The sequence below is a fragment of the Rhinoderma darwinii genome, chromosome 2, assembly GCF_050947455.1.
Source record: "Rhinoderma darwinii isolate aRhiDar2 chromosome 2, aRhiDar2.hap1, whole genome shotgun sequence".
Taxonomy (NCBI): domain Eukaryota; kingdom Metazoa; phylum Chordata; class Amphibia; order Anura; family Rhinodermatidae; genus Rhinoderma; species Rhinoderma darwinii.
Window position 1 is genome coordinate 82,695,740 of NC_134688.1, and position 17,550 is coordinate 82,713,289.

At 41.0% G+C, this 17,550-nt stretch overlaps 1 protein-coding gene across 1 annotated transcript in view; it reads left to right on the forward strand.

Moving 5' to 3' along the window:
- EIF4B (eukaryotic translation initiation factor 4B) overlaps positions 1-13,875 on the forward strand; it is a 44,928-nt gene extending 31,053 nt beyond the window's left edge. Inside the window, exons 5-15 of the mRNA XM_075851822.1 lie at positions 1,477-1,531; positions 4,473-4,616; positions 4,690-4,812; positions 6,160-6,402; positions 6,595-6,835; positions 7,037-7,125; positions 8,240-8,444; positions 8,604-8,659; positions 8,742-8,811; positions 11,726-11,750; positions 12,581-13,875. Coding sequence (XP_075707937.1) covers positions 1,477-1,531; positions 4,473-4,616; positions 4,690-4,812; positions 6,160-6,402; positions 6,595-6,835; positions 7,037-7,125; positions 8,240-8,444; positions 8,604-8,659; positions 8,742-8,811; positions 11,726-11,750; positions 12,581-12,655 — 1,326 coding nt within the window. The 3' untranslated portion in view covers positions 12,656-13,875. The remainder of the gene's footprint in view (positions 1-1,476; positions 1,532-4,472; positions 4,617-4,689; positions 4,813-6,159; positions 6,403-6,594; positions 6,836-7,036; positions 7,126-8,239; positions 8,445-8,603; positions 8,660-8,741; positions 8,812-11,725; positions 11,751-12,580) is intronic.
- Positions 13,876-17,550: the final 3,675 nt, after the last annotated feature.

Consider the following 17,550-nt stretch of genomic DNA (forward strand, 5'->3'; position numbering starts at 1 on the left):
CACTCCTCTTTACAACACCCACTTGGTCAAATCGGCATCATAAACTTCTCTCCGTTCATGTCAATATGTATTCACAGCACAGCGTGATCTCGCGAGATAACGCTCTGCTGTCACATACACCCACATTAACTTTACTGAAGTGTCAGCCGGGACGCAATGTCTATTCACTGTCAAGACATTTCAGTAAAGTTAAAGATTCTCTGTCACCACATTAAAAGTGGCCTATATTGTACATGATGTGATCGGCGCTGTAATGTAGATTACAGCAGTGTTTTTTATTTAGAAAAACGATCATTTTTGACAGTTATGACCTATTTTAGCTTTATGCTAATGAGTTTCTCAATGGACAACTGGGTGTGTTTTACTTTTTGACCAACTGGGTGTTGTACAGAGGAGTGTATGACGCTGACCAATCACTGACCAATCAGCGTCAAACACTTCTGCATTCATTTACTCTGCAGATAGCGATATAGCTATATCGCTATGTGCACCACATACACACACTAACATTACTGCAGTGTCCTGACAATGAATATACATTACCTCCAGCCAGGACGAAATGTGTTTTCAGAATCCTGACCACTCTGCGATTTACAGCAGAGCAGGCGTAGTCTCGCGAGATTACGCTGTAAACTGTCATTCACAGTGATATCTCGCTGTGCTGTAAAGCACAGAGATGCTACAGAAGTGGTCAGGATTCTGAATAAACATCCTGTCCTGGCTGGAGGTAATGTACATTCATTGTCAGGACACTGCAGTAACGTTATAGTGTGTGTATGAGGCTGCACGTAGCGATATAGCTATATCGCTATCTGCAGAGTAAATGAATGCAGAGAAGTGTTTGACGCTGATTGGTCAGCGTCATACACTCCTGTACAACTCCCACTTGGCCGTAAAGTAAAACACGCCCAGTTAAGAAACTCATTAGCATAAAGCTCAAATAGGTCATAACTCTGTCTAAAATGATTGTTTTTCTATATAAAAAAACACTGCTGTAATCTACATTAGAGCGCCGATCACAGCATGTACAATATAGGGCACTTATAATGTGGTGACAGAGCCTCTTTAATGTGGGTGTATGTGGCAGCACAGCGTGATCTCGCGAGATCACGCTGTGCTGTGAATACATATTGACATGAATGGAGAGAAGTTTATGATGCTGATTGGTCAGCGTCCTACACTCCTCTTTACAACGCCCACTTGGTCAAAAGTTAAAAAACCGCCCAGTTGGGCATTAAGAAACAAATTAGCATACATCTAAAATTGTTCATAACTTGCTCAAAAATTGATTTTCAAAATAAAAACCACAGTTCTCTATATTACAGCGCCGATCAGATTATGTAGTAGAGAGGGCAGTTATAATCTGGTGACAGAGCCTCTAAGTTTGTGCAGGATATCATTTATTTATTTATTTTTGTTAATTCTTAAATCCCAAATATGTCTGACCTTGCACACTAACAATATCTCATATTGCAGTCTCTTGGGAACAGAAGGATAAGAGTGGACATAGCTGATCAAGCACAGGATAAAGGTGAGTGCCTCCACTTTTGGAAAATTAGTGGTTTGGATTGTTATAGAACACCTGTCAGGTTTTTAAAGCAAATCTGGCTTGAAATTATTATGCCCTATTTAAGGGCAGCATATTATTTTTATTTATTATTTTATACACTTTTTATTTTTTTTTATTTGAATTGTTAAATGAAACAGAAAAAGGATTCAAGGGAACAAGGAGTGAAGGGTAGTACATTAGATTTGACTAGCTATTATACCACAAAATAAAAATAAAATATATTGTATGGTTTTGATAATCGTCAAGAAGAGAGAATATAACAGACTGGTCATTTTTGATTCTGCTGTAATTTTAATACCACCCATCTCAATGATTGAAGGCCATTATTATATAGGCCTTGTACATGTCCGCTGCCAATAAAATAACTAGCGGAAGAGGTGGGGGAGCTCCAGGCTTATGAATACAGCAGACTCCTAAATAATAAAAATCTAACCGCTCCTCCCTGTTCAATCGAAGAGGGTCATGGACAAAAAAAACTAACAGTTTTCCTCACAAAATGGGGCTGTACGGTCATTATTATTGCGTCTTTGCACTGTGTGTATCTTTCTCAGACAATGTTTAACCTGTGAGCTCACCCGAAGAGTTCACTTTTGTAACATATATGAGGGGGGCGGGTGATACTGAGACATGCTGCACTGCATCGTTTTTCGTTCACAGCTGGTACAGCCATCTGTTTCATATATCTTGAAAACCACTGTGGATAGTGATTTGAAATGGATATTGCCTTACATCTTCATACCTTGTCCTGCTTTTTTCCACCCTGAAGAAGGTTCCTCTTTCATTGCGCTGAGACTGAGTACATGGAGCTTGTAGGACTGATCTCTAACCCCACTGTTGGTACACTTGCATTATTTTGTTTATATAGACTACGCACCTATACGGTGTGAAGGTGCACATCAGCTGATCAAATGCTGGAAAATTAAAATCTGTCTTTACAAAGCTTTTGTCCTTGTTTTGTCCATTAATTGCATCTTTGTAATAGTGTATTTGTTGGTTTTAATTAACTTCAGGCCTTATTCAGACGGCCATGTTTGGTCCATGATGTGTGGACCGTATGTCCCGGACCCACCACAGTTCAGGGATTCTGTCTTCTAGCGTAATAGTTCCGTGAAGATTGTTCCGTACTGTAATCTTATTTTCAATACGGGACAATATTCCGTTGGGGAGGTAGGGATTCCCAGCATCATAGATAACTATCATGCTAGGACCCCTTCTCCTTGAACTGTGTATTCGCTCCAGGAAATACGGCCATATGTCAAACCGAACACGGCCGTCTGAATAAGGCCTCAGCTACAGAGGTGTGATGTGCAAGTATTTGAGAGCGATTTCCTACAATTGACTTCTCTGTGACTTGAGGGACAGAACAATAGACGACTTTGACTGTTGAATGAACACAACTTATTTACCTCCTCGTCATTCCTACCTGGCAAAACACAAAAGTGGGTGTTTGCCCCATAATCCTATCATAACATTTTTGCATAGTTGCTGGAGCAGCAATGCTACCAGACTGCCTGAATTGTACATACATAATGAGGCTGAAGAAAGTGATGCAAGCAAGTTTAATCTTTGCTGACCGCTTGGCTCAAAAAACACTCAAAGCATTTGCCATCGCCACCACACTCAAGCTATTGTGGTTAATTTTGTTCCATAGGGTCAGAATAAAAAGTACATCCTGACCAGGGCTGGGCAATTAAAATTAAGCGCAATAAATCGACGTCCTCTTGCGCATTTCAGTTTTGTCAATATTTTCTCCCGGTTTAAACTGGATCTGCATCTTCAGGACACAGATACAGTTGAATCTAGTGGTAGAGCAGGAGACCGTAAGGTCCCTGCGCTACCATTAACTATGTAACGCTGGACGTTATGCAGTGACGTCATCGCACCTGTCTGTGCTGAGCTGCACAGACCAGAGGGATCTCCTCCACTCGTCATTGGAACAGGGTTAGGTGAGTGTGTATATTTTTAGCAGGCACTATTGGGTGCAGCTGTGGGGGCACTATACAGCGTGAGGGCAGCTATGGGGACTTTATACTGTGCGGTGCAGCTATGGGGCTTTATACTGTGTGAGGGCAGCTATAGGGGCACTATAATGTGGGGAGGGCAGTTATGGGGGCATTATATGTTGGGAAGGGCAGTTATGGGGACATTATACGGTGGGGGCAATTTATGGGGGCATTATACGGTGTGGAGGACAGTTGCATTGTGTGGAGGCAGCTATAGGGTGCATTATACTGTGGGGTGCAGCTATGGTGGCATTATAATGTGAGGTCCTCTAGGGGCATTATACTGCATGGAAGTCAGTTATGGTGGGCATTATACTGTGGGGAGGGAAGTTATGTGGGGCATTACACTGCAGGCAGCTTTGGGGGCATTATACTGTGTGGAGGGCAACTATAGGAGCATTATACTGTGGAGGTAGTTTAGGGGCATTATGTGGAGCATTATACTGTGTGGGGGCAGTGTCATTGGGTATATTATATAGAGTAGGCTCGGGATAAATATTCATTGGTGTAGAATGCGAAAAGGGATGTGGCCTAAATCATTCAATAATCGTAATCGACGTTGCATGTTCAATTAATCGTGATTTTTGATTTGGGTTATAATTGCCCAGCCCTAATACTGACCCTGTTTTTTCACTTTGATAAGAAGGCACTCAGACACGTTCGTTCAGGGCCCCCTCTGATGTTGCCTTCTAAAATGTCTCATTAACACATCTATTGCATCATTTGAAGACTCCCGAATCTTTATTGGTTGTAACCATTTCACCTGAATTTGATGTGGGTTGTGTACGGGGGTATAAAGCTTTGATTTCCAGTTGTGCGAATCTGAAGTGGGTGAACATTTACACATCATTCCTTTTTAGCTGACAATTGATTAAGCTTTCCTCATTTTATTTATACAGATCGGGATGATCGTTCCTTTGGCAGGGATCGGGATCGCAATAGAGACTCTGACAAAACAGACTCTTCTGATTGGAGGGCACGCCCAAGCGCAGACAGTGTTGATGATAATCCTCCCCGCCGTGGAGATGATAGCTACGGAGATAGTAAGTTGGAACCTAATAAAACTGTATTGATATTCACTTGCTTTGCATAAGTGCTAACAAATTTTCATTACAGGGTATCGCAGTGACCGCTATGAGTCAGATCGGTATCGTGATGGTCCACGTAGGGAAGACCGCTACGATCGAGACAGAGGAAGAGACCGTTACGAGGACCGCGATCGCAGAGATTTTGATAGAGGTGAGTGTTGATTTTATTACTATAGGACTCACTTCTACGTGAAAAATGTGATTCACATTATCAAAAATCTCCCATCTTAGACATTAATGGTAAATCTACATAGTTTTGCCATAAACGTGATACATGCTATTCCCACCTATCTCACCACCACACCGCATGGTGAGACGGCCAGCGATCCGATCTACGCTGTTTCCGTAACTGCCATTTACTTCTATGTGACTTACGGAAACGGCGTAGCTCAGCGAGCTATGCTGTTCTACTTTCATTAAATCACAAGCATCAGCAGAGCACAGAGAGGTAGAATAGGGGTTAGGGGGCCCCGTTCTAGAGATGGATGCGGGTCTTACCTCTGGGACCCAAACCTATCTGACATTTGACATATCCTGTGGATATGCCAGAAATGTACCTGATGGGCAAGTCCCTTTATATGGTATACGATTGTTTTTCATGGGAACATATTGGTGACGGATGCAATACAGTGGCATCAGTCACCCATAGACTTTTATGGCATCCGTTTGACGTATACATCATGAAATCCTTTGGGAAATTAATTCACCAGGTGTGAGATTCGCTTTTGGTGACTTAAGGAGAAAAAAAAAAGATGAATATTTTTTTATTTCCCATTGCATCATATGGACCAGAAAAATTAACAAAACGGCAAAACAGGCAAATTGATTTTCTCCCGAATCCTCAACGGAACAAAGCACAATGCTCCACTTTACCATTCAGATGCTGTACAGAAACCGCTCCCCCCTCCAATTTGGTATTTCCCAGAGAAGAAAAAATGACATTATATTTGGACCTCTGCTAAAATCAAAGTAAAACCTTTCCTGTAGTAATGAGGTATAGCTGCTGTTCTATATATTTGAGAGAAGTCTTAGCGTTTTATCTGATCGCTCCTCTTTAAGCTGGAGAGACAAACTTTCTGACCGATTTCTATCAAATGAATCGACCGTTTGTACGCGACAATTTAATAGGTTTGAAATCTGTGTAAATTCAATGTTGTGGGTGGAATTCCCTTATCTATGGTTCCTTACATAGTTCTATAAAATGTGTAAGTGAAACACTTCAGCATTGCTTTATAAGTTCATTCTGATGACCTGGGGAGACCTGTTAGTTTAACTTGTTTGGGCATTTCAAAGTACCTGTATGTCAAATGCACAACTGGTTAAGGTACTTGCATGTAGAGATATGTGTTGGTCGGAATATAGGAGTAGTGAACGGACTAATATGCATTTATGATGCAACTTTGATTCTGAGTGTTTATTTTTGTACAAGGTTTTTATGTCGACTGGTTTACAACTGTAACAGGCAAATTCTACTCATCAATTTTTCTTTATTTTGTAGGTTACGATTCCCGAGGAGGTGGCAGGAGAGCGTTTGGCAGTGGGTACCGCAGAGATGATGATTTCAGAGGAGGTGGTAGTGCTGGTGGTGGTGGCGGCAGTGGTGGAGGAGGAGGATCTGGTGGTGGTGGTGGTGGTGGTGGTGGAAGTGACCGTTATGGCGACAGGTTTGATGATAGGCGAGAAGACAAGTCAGACCGGTGGAATGGCTACTCCAGAAATGAAGAAAGGAGGGAAGAGAGAGGTATATACTACTGTGTGGATATTTTTTTCTTGTTTTATATTTTTGATGTGTTCAATAGCTTAACCAGCTATTTTATTTTGGCCCCTTTAAGAAAACATATTGTATCCAGAACATAAACATGCCAAATGCACATACTGTTAAGTTGTAGTATAAATTCATTAAGACACCATCTCTTGTCTTTGTATAAATTAGGTCCAACCCAGAGGCCAAAACTGATTCTCAAACCACGAACTGCTCCAAAAGAGGAAGTTATCAGTGGACCTCCTGCACCATCCGGTCGAGCAGCTTCAATTTTTGGTGGTGCCAAACCTGTGGACACCGCTGCTAGGGAACGTGAGGTGGAGGAGCGTCTGCAGAAAGAGCAGGAGAAGCTTCAGCAACGACATTTGGATGATGACCGACCTCGACAGATCGAAAGGAAGCCAAGAGAAAGGTGCGGCGTGACCTAAAGACCTGTTTATTCAAAGATTTCGAAGAAGGGCGTTTTTGTACCTTGTCGTTGTATATAGAGCAACCCTTTAGTAATTGCAACTGCTGTAATATTCAAAATAACAAATTCTAAAATATAGGTTTATTTTTATTTTTTTTGCATGATGCAAGTCTTAAGTCCTTAGTAATTTATTCTATTATTTAGACATCCTAGCTGGCGCAGTGAGGATAACCAAGAAAGATCTAGGACTGGAAGTGAGTCTTCTCAAACGGGCAACAGTGGATCTTCAAGAAGTGAGTAAACTGCATTGGAATGTAATTGTTGACCAGATTGGTCATTTTTTGGCTGGAGCTGAATTGTGCCAATGCATTTCGCTGCAATGAATCTAAAGTTAAAATGAATTTCCAAATACTCTTGATTAAAAATGTCCTATAGTTTTGTATCTATATCTCCATGGTTACAGGCTGCAAACAAACACTGTGGTCTGATCCTGCAGCCATTTGCCTAATATGTTGGCAAGAAGTAGAGAATAAATGGAAGTATGACTGAAATATTACTCTAGTTTTTGTAATCATGGAGGCACATGGTAGCTGAGAACAAAAAAACATTTTATTCAAGACGACTTGCAAAGTTGCTTCCGTTTTCATTTTAGATGCTTTCTAAAAATAAAAAAACGGGCTGCGAAGGTAGACGTAGCCTTTAAATTATCATTTTGGGAAAAAAATTGAAATGTGTCCCCCTTAAAGAGGCTCTGTCACCAGATTATAAGTGCCCTATCCCCTACATAGTCTGATTGGTGCTGTAATGTAGAGAATTGTTTGTTATTTTGAAAAACGATCATTTTTGAGCAAGTTCTGAGCAATTTTAGATTTGTTAATTAGTTTCTTAATAGACAACTGGGCGTGTTTTTACTTTTGACCAAGTGGGCGTTGTACAGAGGAGTGTATGAGGCTGACTAATCAGTGACCAATCAGCTTCATACACGTCTCATTGTTCCAGCCCAGCTTCTTTCACTGCACAATCACACTGGGCTGTGGATCATGCTGGGCTGGAACAATGAGACGTGTATGATGCTGATTGGTCACTGATTGGTCAGCCTCATACACTCCTCTGTACAACACCCACTTGGTCAAAAGTAAAAACACACCCAGTTGTCTATTAAGAAACGAATTAACATAAATCTAAAATTGTTCATAACTTGCTCAAAAATGATCGTTTTTCAAAATAAAAACCACTGCTGTTCTCTACATTACAGCGCCGATCAGATTATGTAGGAGATGGGGCAGTTATAATCTGGTGACAGAGCCTCTTTAAGGCTTCTGAAGCTCCTGTACCCTTAACAAAATTATTTATAAAGCAATAGTAGTCCTATAACACCTTCACCTGGTTTAATCCTCTGTTCCACAGTCTCACGAAGAAGGGAAAGTGAAAAATCTGTAGAAAATGAAGTATTTGGAAAAGATGAGGAGTCACCTAATTTGAAATCCAATAAATCTGACTCCCAGCTCCCATTAAAAGTAATGCCTGCTCCTCCTCCAAAGGAGAATGCATGGGTGAAACGTAATACAGCACCTTCTTCCACCCGATCACACAGTTCAGAGTCCTCCCAAAGGCAAGTATCTCTAACTGTAAATGTTAACCGCTGATTTTATTTTGTTTTATGATTTTTGACTTGCATTGGGCATTAAAGTTTTAAAAATACATCATGTCCTAAAATGATTGGATTTAGTGTCCGGAAAAGATGTGTGAACTGACAACTGTTTCCTTTTAGTGGCGGAGAAAGACATGATTCAGAAAGGCGGCAGTCTGGGATGGGGCAAAGAGGAGGTAATTAATAAGCCTTTTCTATACCTAATTCTTTACTGGTGTAAATAGCAAAAATAAAATCCTAATACTTTTGTTACAATAGATGAGAACAAAGAGGATGGTCTGGAGCCTGAATCAAAGACAATAGGAGAGCGCGGTAGATCATTAGAAAGGTGTGTTTTTTGTTTTTTTTCTAACTACAAGATTTATTCACTTAAAATTTCTAAAGACAAATAGTGTTGGTCTTCACAGCGCCTTATTGGTAAAAAATCATGGAGAGGGAATGAGAAAGAAAATGGGGACGGAGGGGAAGGGAATGGATATCTTATATCGTATATAATCAAAAATACAGTCCGCCTTTTATAACCGGTAAATCCTCTACCAACCGACGATACATGAGTGATGCTGGAAAGTCCAAAGGGTTAAGGTGATATTCAAGATGGGTTCGTTTTAAGTGTTTGGGATTGTGGACTATGATAGGAAGTAGAAATAAATGGGGATATATTAAAGGGAATGTGTCTCTAGAAATTTTTTTTTTTTTAGTTAAACAGTTAGTGTATAAATGATTACACATTGTTCTAATTTTTTCACGAGTCAGGAAATATTATAAATTAGATTCTAATTTATAACATTTCCCTGTGGTGGTCACTAGAGGGAGCAATTCCCAAAATTGCAGCATTGGCATGTGGTAAAGCAACCACATTGCTTTATGCTGCTAAATTTGAGAAGACACACTCGCTCTAGTGTGCTCAAACAATCCCCCCTCCTTTATTCTGGCTAGTGGCAGGAGAAAGGAGGGGATTGAATGTTCAAACCTCCTACACTGTGTGTCGCCGTTTTTTGAGCGAATGCACAGTGTAGTAGGTTTACATACAGTGGTAATCACACAGTATAACACGAACATACACAGACATAACTTACCTGCTCCTGCCGCCGCCGCTCCCTCCGCTCCTAGTGCTTGCTTCAGAACACATGTCCGGAAGCCGCGACCGGAAGTAGTCATCTTACTGTCCGGCCGCGGCTTCCGGTCCACAAGAAAATGGCGCCGGATGTCGCTCGGCCGAAGACCTTCCATTTGGACTGTGTGGGAGCGGTTCATGCGCCGTTCCCACACAGACTGCATACAGCATAGTGAATGGAACGGGCCCCGTTCACATTCTCTATGGGGATGTATGTGCCATATTCCATCTCTGTATGTGTCGTTAATCGACACATACAGAGATGGAAAAAAAAAAGCCAGCGCCCATAGAGAAGAAAAAGTTAGAAAATACAAAAAAAAGTAAACCACAAACACACAATTAGTGTTTTATTAAAAAAAAAAAAGCAAATTGATATATAAAAAAAAAATTCCCGCGACACCCTTCCTTTAACCCCTTCGGGACGGAGCCATTTTTTTATTTTTTCGTTTTAAAGTTAGAACAAACTGCGATTCTTCAATATTTTTTTTGGTTTAGCTTTTACCTTGCGGTAAAAAGATAACCTATCTTTATTCTGTGGCTCAATACGATTACGGTGATACCAAATTTATATAGGGTTTTTTATATTTTACTAATTTTATTGATAAACTTTTTGTTAAAAAGAAAAAAAATTTGTCACATTCTGAGAGCCATAACTTTTTTCTTTTCTTTTTTTTACCGATTGAGCGGTGTGAGGGCTTATTTTTTGTGGGACGAGCTGTAGTTTTTACCAGTACATATAACTTTTTGATCACTCTATTACATTTGTTCTTTTTTTTTTTTTGAGAGCCAAGTTGACCAAAAAACAGCGATTTTTGGCGGTTCACATTTTTATTTTTTATGGCGTTCACAGTGCGCTTTAAACAACGCTGTATTGTAATAGTTCAGACTTTTATGGACACGGCGATACCAATTTTGTATACTTTTTTTTTTAAACTTTTTATTTTATATTTTTCACTACTAAAAGCTTTTTTCACTTTTTTTTTTTTTAGACTTGAACCAGCGATTGTTAGTATATTGTCATTTACATGCTTCTGTTAAGCAGAGGCAGAGTGAAGGCAGCCCTAGGGGCCTTCATAGGCCCTTGGGCTGCCATATGACAACCATCGTCACCCCCCGATCTCAATGCGGGGGGGGGGGGGGAGATGAGCTGTCGGAGGGGGTCGTCCCTCTCTTTTCAACGCCTCAGATACTGCGGTCGCTATTGACTGCAGCATTTGAGGGGTTAAACAGCCCGATTGCTGTTAAATACAGGCAACACCTGCCGCATATGGAGCGCTCCAAACATCACCCCCCACACCCGGACGTAATAGCACGTCTGAGTGTGCGAAGGGGTTAAGTGAAAAGGATTTCTGTGATTTTGCATTGATGGTCTAGGCCATCAATGTGTGATTGGTGGAGGTTCCTCCCCATCGACCACCAATGATAAGCCGTATGAACTCCAATGGAATCCATGTTGTAGATTCTGGCACCGCAGTTCTGCCTCGGTCACTTGAATGGGCTTCGTTACACAGCTCCACGTTCACGAATGTCAAGGGGTTGCTTTCCCCCTCATTTTTATCGGTGGGGGTCTGTGTCCTACAGTTAGGCCACGAGTGTAAAATCCTAACAAAACTCTTTTAGTTATTTGTGGAGAGGACACAATACCGGGTTAGCTCATCTATGTAAATTCTTATATTGACGTGAACTTCAGTGTGCACCGAGTACTGTGTACTGATATTGATGTCCTGTGTTATCACACTGCACCTCTGCAATTGCGGCCCCCAAGTTTTTGACTTACATACAGTAAAATGCAAGGTTATATGTGCAGTGCTCATTCATATTACAGCATATGGGCCAGTTCACAGCAGCGCTGGCTTCCGTTCATCTGCTCTGACGGTAAGGTTTAATGGAACAAAAACGGAGGCCAGCGCGGATATGAACAGGACCCTACAGTGTAAAATATAGTGGTGTAGGGTGAGTTTCTGGTATATTTCTTCAAAAAGTAAGTAGTTCTCTAGTGATATTTAGAACCCTCCTTGTCCTCGTAGCAGCACTTCTAATAGTCCTAATTACAAATCGAATGTATGCTTCAATGCATTTTTCTCTGACTGGATGGCTCATGGATGGCTTTTTTTTTTTTTTATTCCAGAAAAGAACAGGATCCGGATTCAAAGGTAATTCCAGAGCCAAAGAAAACCAGAACAAATCATTAATTTTCAAGTTGCCCCTGAAAATAACGAGTGGTTGTTTTTTTACAAAGCGGTCTATACAAAGACCAGCCTATAGGTGGCTATGACAAACTTTAAGGGGGGAAAAAAAAGCCTGCCTATAATCCACGCTACAGTGCATATACCTCCCTGACAGCCAGGACCAGAAGTGCTGGAGATTCAGATAACGCTGCTTTCACATAAGACAATGTAGACCCATAGTTTTTACTCTCATCGCTAGGTATGAAGTTGGGGCTTTAACCATTGGGTTCTGTAATAGGCCTTGACTTGATGAATAACTACAGTGGTAAACTCTGGAGTTACCCTATAAATCAAGGTTCTGTGATGCTTCATCTCCTACATTAATGGTTTGTGTCCTATTTGACCAATTTCATATTTGCAGTAAAGGCCCCTGTCATCCATCCTCTTCAGTATACCTTATAAACCCAGAGAAATATTAGTTATGCCTTGTTTACATCACGTTTAGTGACAAAGTTAAACTCCTGCCTCCCTTCAAAAGACAGTGGGCGGTCGTTAAGGGGTTAAGTAATGAAACATAAAATACCCACAACTTGACCTAAAATCATGTTGGGTGACCCTTTTTGCCACTTGGTAATTATATGGTGAGTTTTCCGGCATGTTGTGTACCTATGTGATGAAGCCATGAATTCCCTGGCAGCTGTCAACATGTGAGATCTCCCTAGTGGAGCCAATGGTAGTCTGAGGACACGGGCTGATGTGTCAATGACGGAGGAAGGAATAACCTCAGATTTCCTAACCACTTGATTCTTTTGCAGAATTTCAGCCACGAAAGCAAGTACGCAGCTTTGACCGTGGACGGAGAAGAGGAAACTGAAGAATACGCTGACTAACGGAGAATATTTGTGTCCATGGATTCCTTACTCCCTTCTCCTTTAATCTCCCATATGTCCTTTTCCATGACAGTCATTGGCATAAGCCAGAGCAAGACGAGAAACACCCCTTCCGGCTCTGTCCCCTCAAAAATCTAAATCAAACCTTGACTCTTCAGACAATGATCTTCAGTTAGAAACACAATGAGCTGTTTGTTCTCTTGCATGCTGCTGCAGCTTTATACCGTGTGTGCGTGAGTTAAGAGGGGGCATAAATGCAGTGTGTGGTATAGGGGCGCTCGATCACAGTTAATGCTTTAATCAGGGGGAGGGGAAGTAATCAAGATTATCACGGTGATATAGAGTGCTGACTATGCAGAGTGCTTCCCAAGCCGCCTCTGCCACATTGTACAAAGGTTATCATTATTATGCCAGTGAAGCCATTTCTTTTCAGGGAGCAAAGCTATTCCAGTATCAAATTTAGGTGGCTACCAGAGCTCCTATTTTAAAGTCATTTACTAGCATCCCCAAAAAATCAATAGAACTCATTTACTGCAGGTGAATGAAGACTTAATGCCTTTTTAGTACAGTATGGTAACATAAATCCAATTATATGAAGCCCTGTTTTGCAGCTTCAGTAGTGACCGAGATGTCTTCAGATGCATGGATTGCACTCATTAAAGAGCAGTTGCCCGAAGCCTCATCCTTGGTACGCCAGATTTAAGTAAGAAATAGTGGTCGTATAAACAAGCGCAAACCCGTTATTTCCCTATATATAGGAGGCTCTACTCCCTCAGGCTTTGTGTGATGCTGTGGATTTCGAGGAGGCTGCTGTAGCAGTGAACTTTTCGCCTGTAAGAAGGAAGTTTTTTTTATATATTGCACCTGGAGCAGGCAGTGTTGCATCCGCTATTGCCTTTCACACATTTGGCAAGCCCTGAATTTGGTCAGTCCTCTATAACTCCCATTCCCTTCTCATCAGGCCTTCCCTAATTTATAACTAATGTGCATCAAGAAGCTGTGTTCTAGACTCTCGAACCAGCTTGAAAACTTCGTTTAACCTTTTACACTTCAGAAAGAAGTGTTATCCGAAGGAGATACCTAATAAAAACTTGTAATGATTTGTAATCTGCTTTCTGGGAGATGTTTTATTATCATGTAAAGTACTTTACCAGCCCTCTTTTTGTTTTCTGTTTATCAGCTCTGTCCCCATCCCCTCAAATAAACTAATCTTTAAAGTACATTGTCTGCTTTAACCATTTGTCCGCTGTTAGGTTTCCCTCTTCCTTGTTCTGATGTGTTCTTTTAAAGGGAAGGTGTCATGAAATTTTTTATTTTTTTTAATCATATTGCTTTTAGTATAATAACATACATTTTATTTATTTGTGTTCTCGTGATCTACTTTTTACTTATTTTTACTTCTCTATGGGGGCTGCCCCATTTTTTTTTTCATCTCTGTATGTGTCGATTAACTACCCAGAGATGGAATATGGCACATACAATCCCATAGAGAATGCGAACGGGAGCCGTTCCATTCTCTGCAGCGAACGGCGCATGCACCGCTCCCACACAAACCAAAACTAAGCTCGTTCGCAGAGCAAAATCCGGCGCCAATTTCATGTGGACCGGAAGCCGCTGCCGGGCAGTAAGATGACGACTTCCGGCCAGATGTTCAAGGAAGTGAAGGTGCAAGGAATAGAGGCGGCGGCAGGAGAAGGTAATTTATGTTCATGTATGTGATGTGTGTATTATGTTCGTGTTCTACTGTCTGATTACCACTGTATCTAATCCTACACTGTGCAGTCGCTCAGAAAATGGCGGCACACAGTGTAGGATGTTTGAAGATTCAAACCCCTCCTTCTGTCACTAGCCAGAATAAGGGAGGGGGGATTGTGTGAGGACACTAGAGAGTGTGTCTACCCCAAATTTGCAGCATAAAGCAATGAGGTTGCTTTACCACATTGACCATGCTGCAATTTTGGGAACTGCTCCCTCTAGTGGCCAGCACATGGAAATGTTCTAAATTAGAATCTAATTTATAATATTTCCTGACTTTAAGTGTAATCACTTAAATAATAATAATTCTAGCGACACATTCCCTTTTTAAATAGCTATAAGTTTTAGATTAAGTGCACATGCATTATTAAACTTCTTATTAGCATTATGATAAATGGGTCTTCTTTCGTATTCCCTTTAAAGAGTACCTTTAGAAAATACTTGCATTCCCCATTAAAATAACAATGCTGGAGCATCTTTTCTTACAACTCCGTTATTCCTCCTGCAAATTCCTAATGCAGAGGGACACTTAATCCTCCTTGAAATGTAAAATGGACAACTAGGCAAATCATATTCTTCTGATTGGGTGTGTACCAACAGTGTCCGTGTATAGTAATATGCTCCTTTGACAAGGGGAATTGTAACGCCCAGTTTATCCATACATTTTCAGGAGGAATGGCACAATGCAGAGTATGTGGGGAATACGAGTATTTAGTGTAACAGACATGTTGGGTGAGTTTGTCAGGTCGTCATTACAGTGGCCATCCAACACCTTTTAACCTTTAACCAATTGAAAACTAGTACATTTATTGATTGGTGTTTATAAGATGACAAAACTATAGTTATTAAACAAGCATCTGTTCCATTGCTCAAACATCTAAAGGGAAGGTGTCATGAAATTATTTTTTATATATATTTTAACAATACAGCTAAATGACCAGAGCAAATGTCACAATTTTGCTATGCGCTTCTTTAGATGACTAACTCTGCAGGTGAATAAAGTTCATCTTTGAATTTTACACTCTTTTTAAAGGACAGATAGGGCTTTGTTTTAGTGGCATTTGTCAGTATATATCATTTTTATTTTTTTCTCTAAAGTGGGCAAAATTGGAAAAAAATGCAAGAATTTAGCAATTGCGCCAGTTTATACCAGCATTTTTCACACACAGTTTGGACCACAGACAAAATTAATCTCCTTTCACATACTTCCACTTCTCCCGTGCATGGGGATACCAAATATATGTGCCTTATTCACTGTGCGGGCATGTGCCAGGGCTTGGCATAAAAGGAGGCTTTTTGGCCTTTTCGGTCCAGGAATTTTGCATTTGATTTTATAGCAGCATACTGTTTTCTGGGGGGCCTAATTCTGCTGAAACAATAGAAACTCCCCATAAATGACTTCATTCACACAAGTAGACCCCACAAGGTTTCCTTCAAGGGGTTTATCATATTTTTAGCAAGTCCAGTTTTCTTCTGAAAGCTTCTTGAATAAGATGGAACAAAATAAAATCAGCGCTTTTTTAGCAAATGTGTCAGTTTAGGCTAGTATTTTTCACACACGGTATAGACCACGGACAAAATTAATCTCCTTTCACATTCTTCCACTTCTCCCGTGCATGGGGATACCAAATATGTGTGCCTTATTCACGGGCATGTGCCAGGGCTTGGCATAAAAAAAGGCTTTTCGGTCCAGGAATTCTGCATTTGATTTTATAGCAGCGTATTGTTTTCTGGGGGGCCTAATGCTGCTGAAACATTAGAAACACCCCATAAATGACTTCACACAAGTAGAACCCCACAAGGTTTCCTTCAAGGGGTTTATCATATTTTTAGACAGTCCAGTTTTCTTCTGAAAGTTTCTTGAATAAGATGGAACAAAATAAAATTAGCTTTTTTTTAGCAAATGCGTCAGTTTATACCAGCATTTTTCACACACCGTATAGACCACGGACAAAATTAATTTCCTTTCACATTCTGCCACTTCTCCTGAGCATGGGGATACCAAATATGTGGGCCTTATCACATAGAGATGTATGTAGGAGGGCGGACGATAGAAGAAGCTTATTTCACAAATCTTTTTTTTTCAAAGCTGGTTTTACAAAACTCAACAGAGTTTCTATAAGGCTATGTTCACACAGTATTTTGCAGGAGGAATATCTGCCTCAAAATTCCGTTTGGAAGTTTGAGGCAGATTTTCCTCTCCCTGCACGCCGATTTTTGCGGCGTTTTTCGCCCGCGGCCATTGAGCACCACGGGCATAAAACACCGCGAAATAGGCTTTCTCTGCCTCCCATTGAAGTCAATGGGAGGTCAGAGGCGGAAACGCCCGAAGATGGGGCATGTCGCTTTTTCCCGCGAGGGCCGTTTTTGCCGAGTTTTGCGACGCGGTTTCCGCGTCAAAAAACTCTGCAAAATACTCCGTGTGAACCCAGCCTAACACTTCCAAAATATCTGCTCTTGAAGCAGAAATCCCAAATATTCATCTAGGGGTATAATGGGAATTTATTTTTTGGGGTTTGCTAAAATAAGAAATTGCAGGTTTATGCAAATGGAGCTATTCAGCAGATGAACTTTAGAAAACATGCAAACATGACATCCACCCCCCACCCATTCCCTCCCTCACCCTTGGAGTAAAATCAGGGGAAAAATAAAAAAGTAATGTAGGGCAAATATATTTTCAACGAATTAACTAAAATCTAATAAAGCAGAACAGTGTGGTATTTTTTAAAACATGGCTCAATGCACAGGCCTGGTTGTGAGGGACATGAGGGACAGAAATATCGGGAATCTTTGCGGTGCCCGTCTTTTCTGCAGACGCGGCACTTTTTCTGGGGGTTGCTTCTGGTTGGTGTTGGGGGAATCCGACTGATGAAGTGTCTTTCAGTCAGTGGCGTGACATCCTCAGACTGGGGGCATTCTCGGGTGTCCTGAACATCAAATATGAGGCCTTCAATAATTTTTTCCTGGAAATCCAGGTATGTGTCTCTGCCTCTGTTTTTTTTTTGTAGAGCACAAATGAGTTGTGGATGGCCACCTGTAACAAATAAATGGCCACCTTTTTGTACCAGGTTTTTGTTTTTCGCCTTACTAAATAGGGCTGTAAAACCTGGTCGCTTAAATCCGCCCCCCCCCCCCCATGT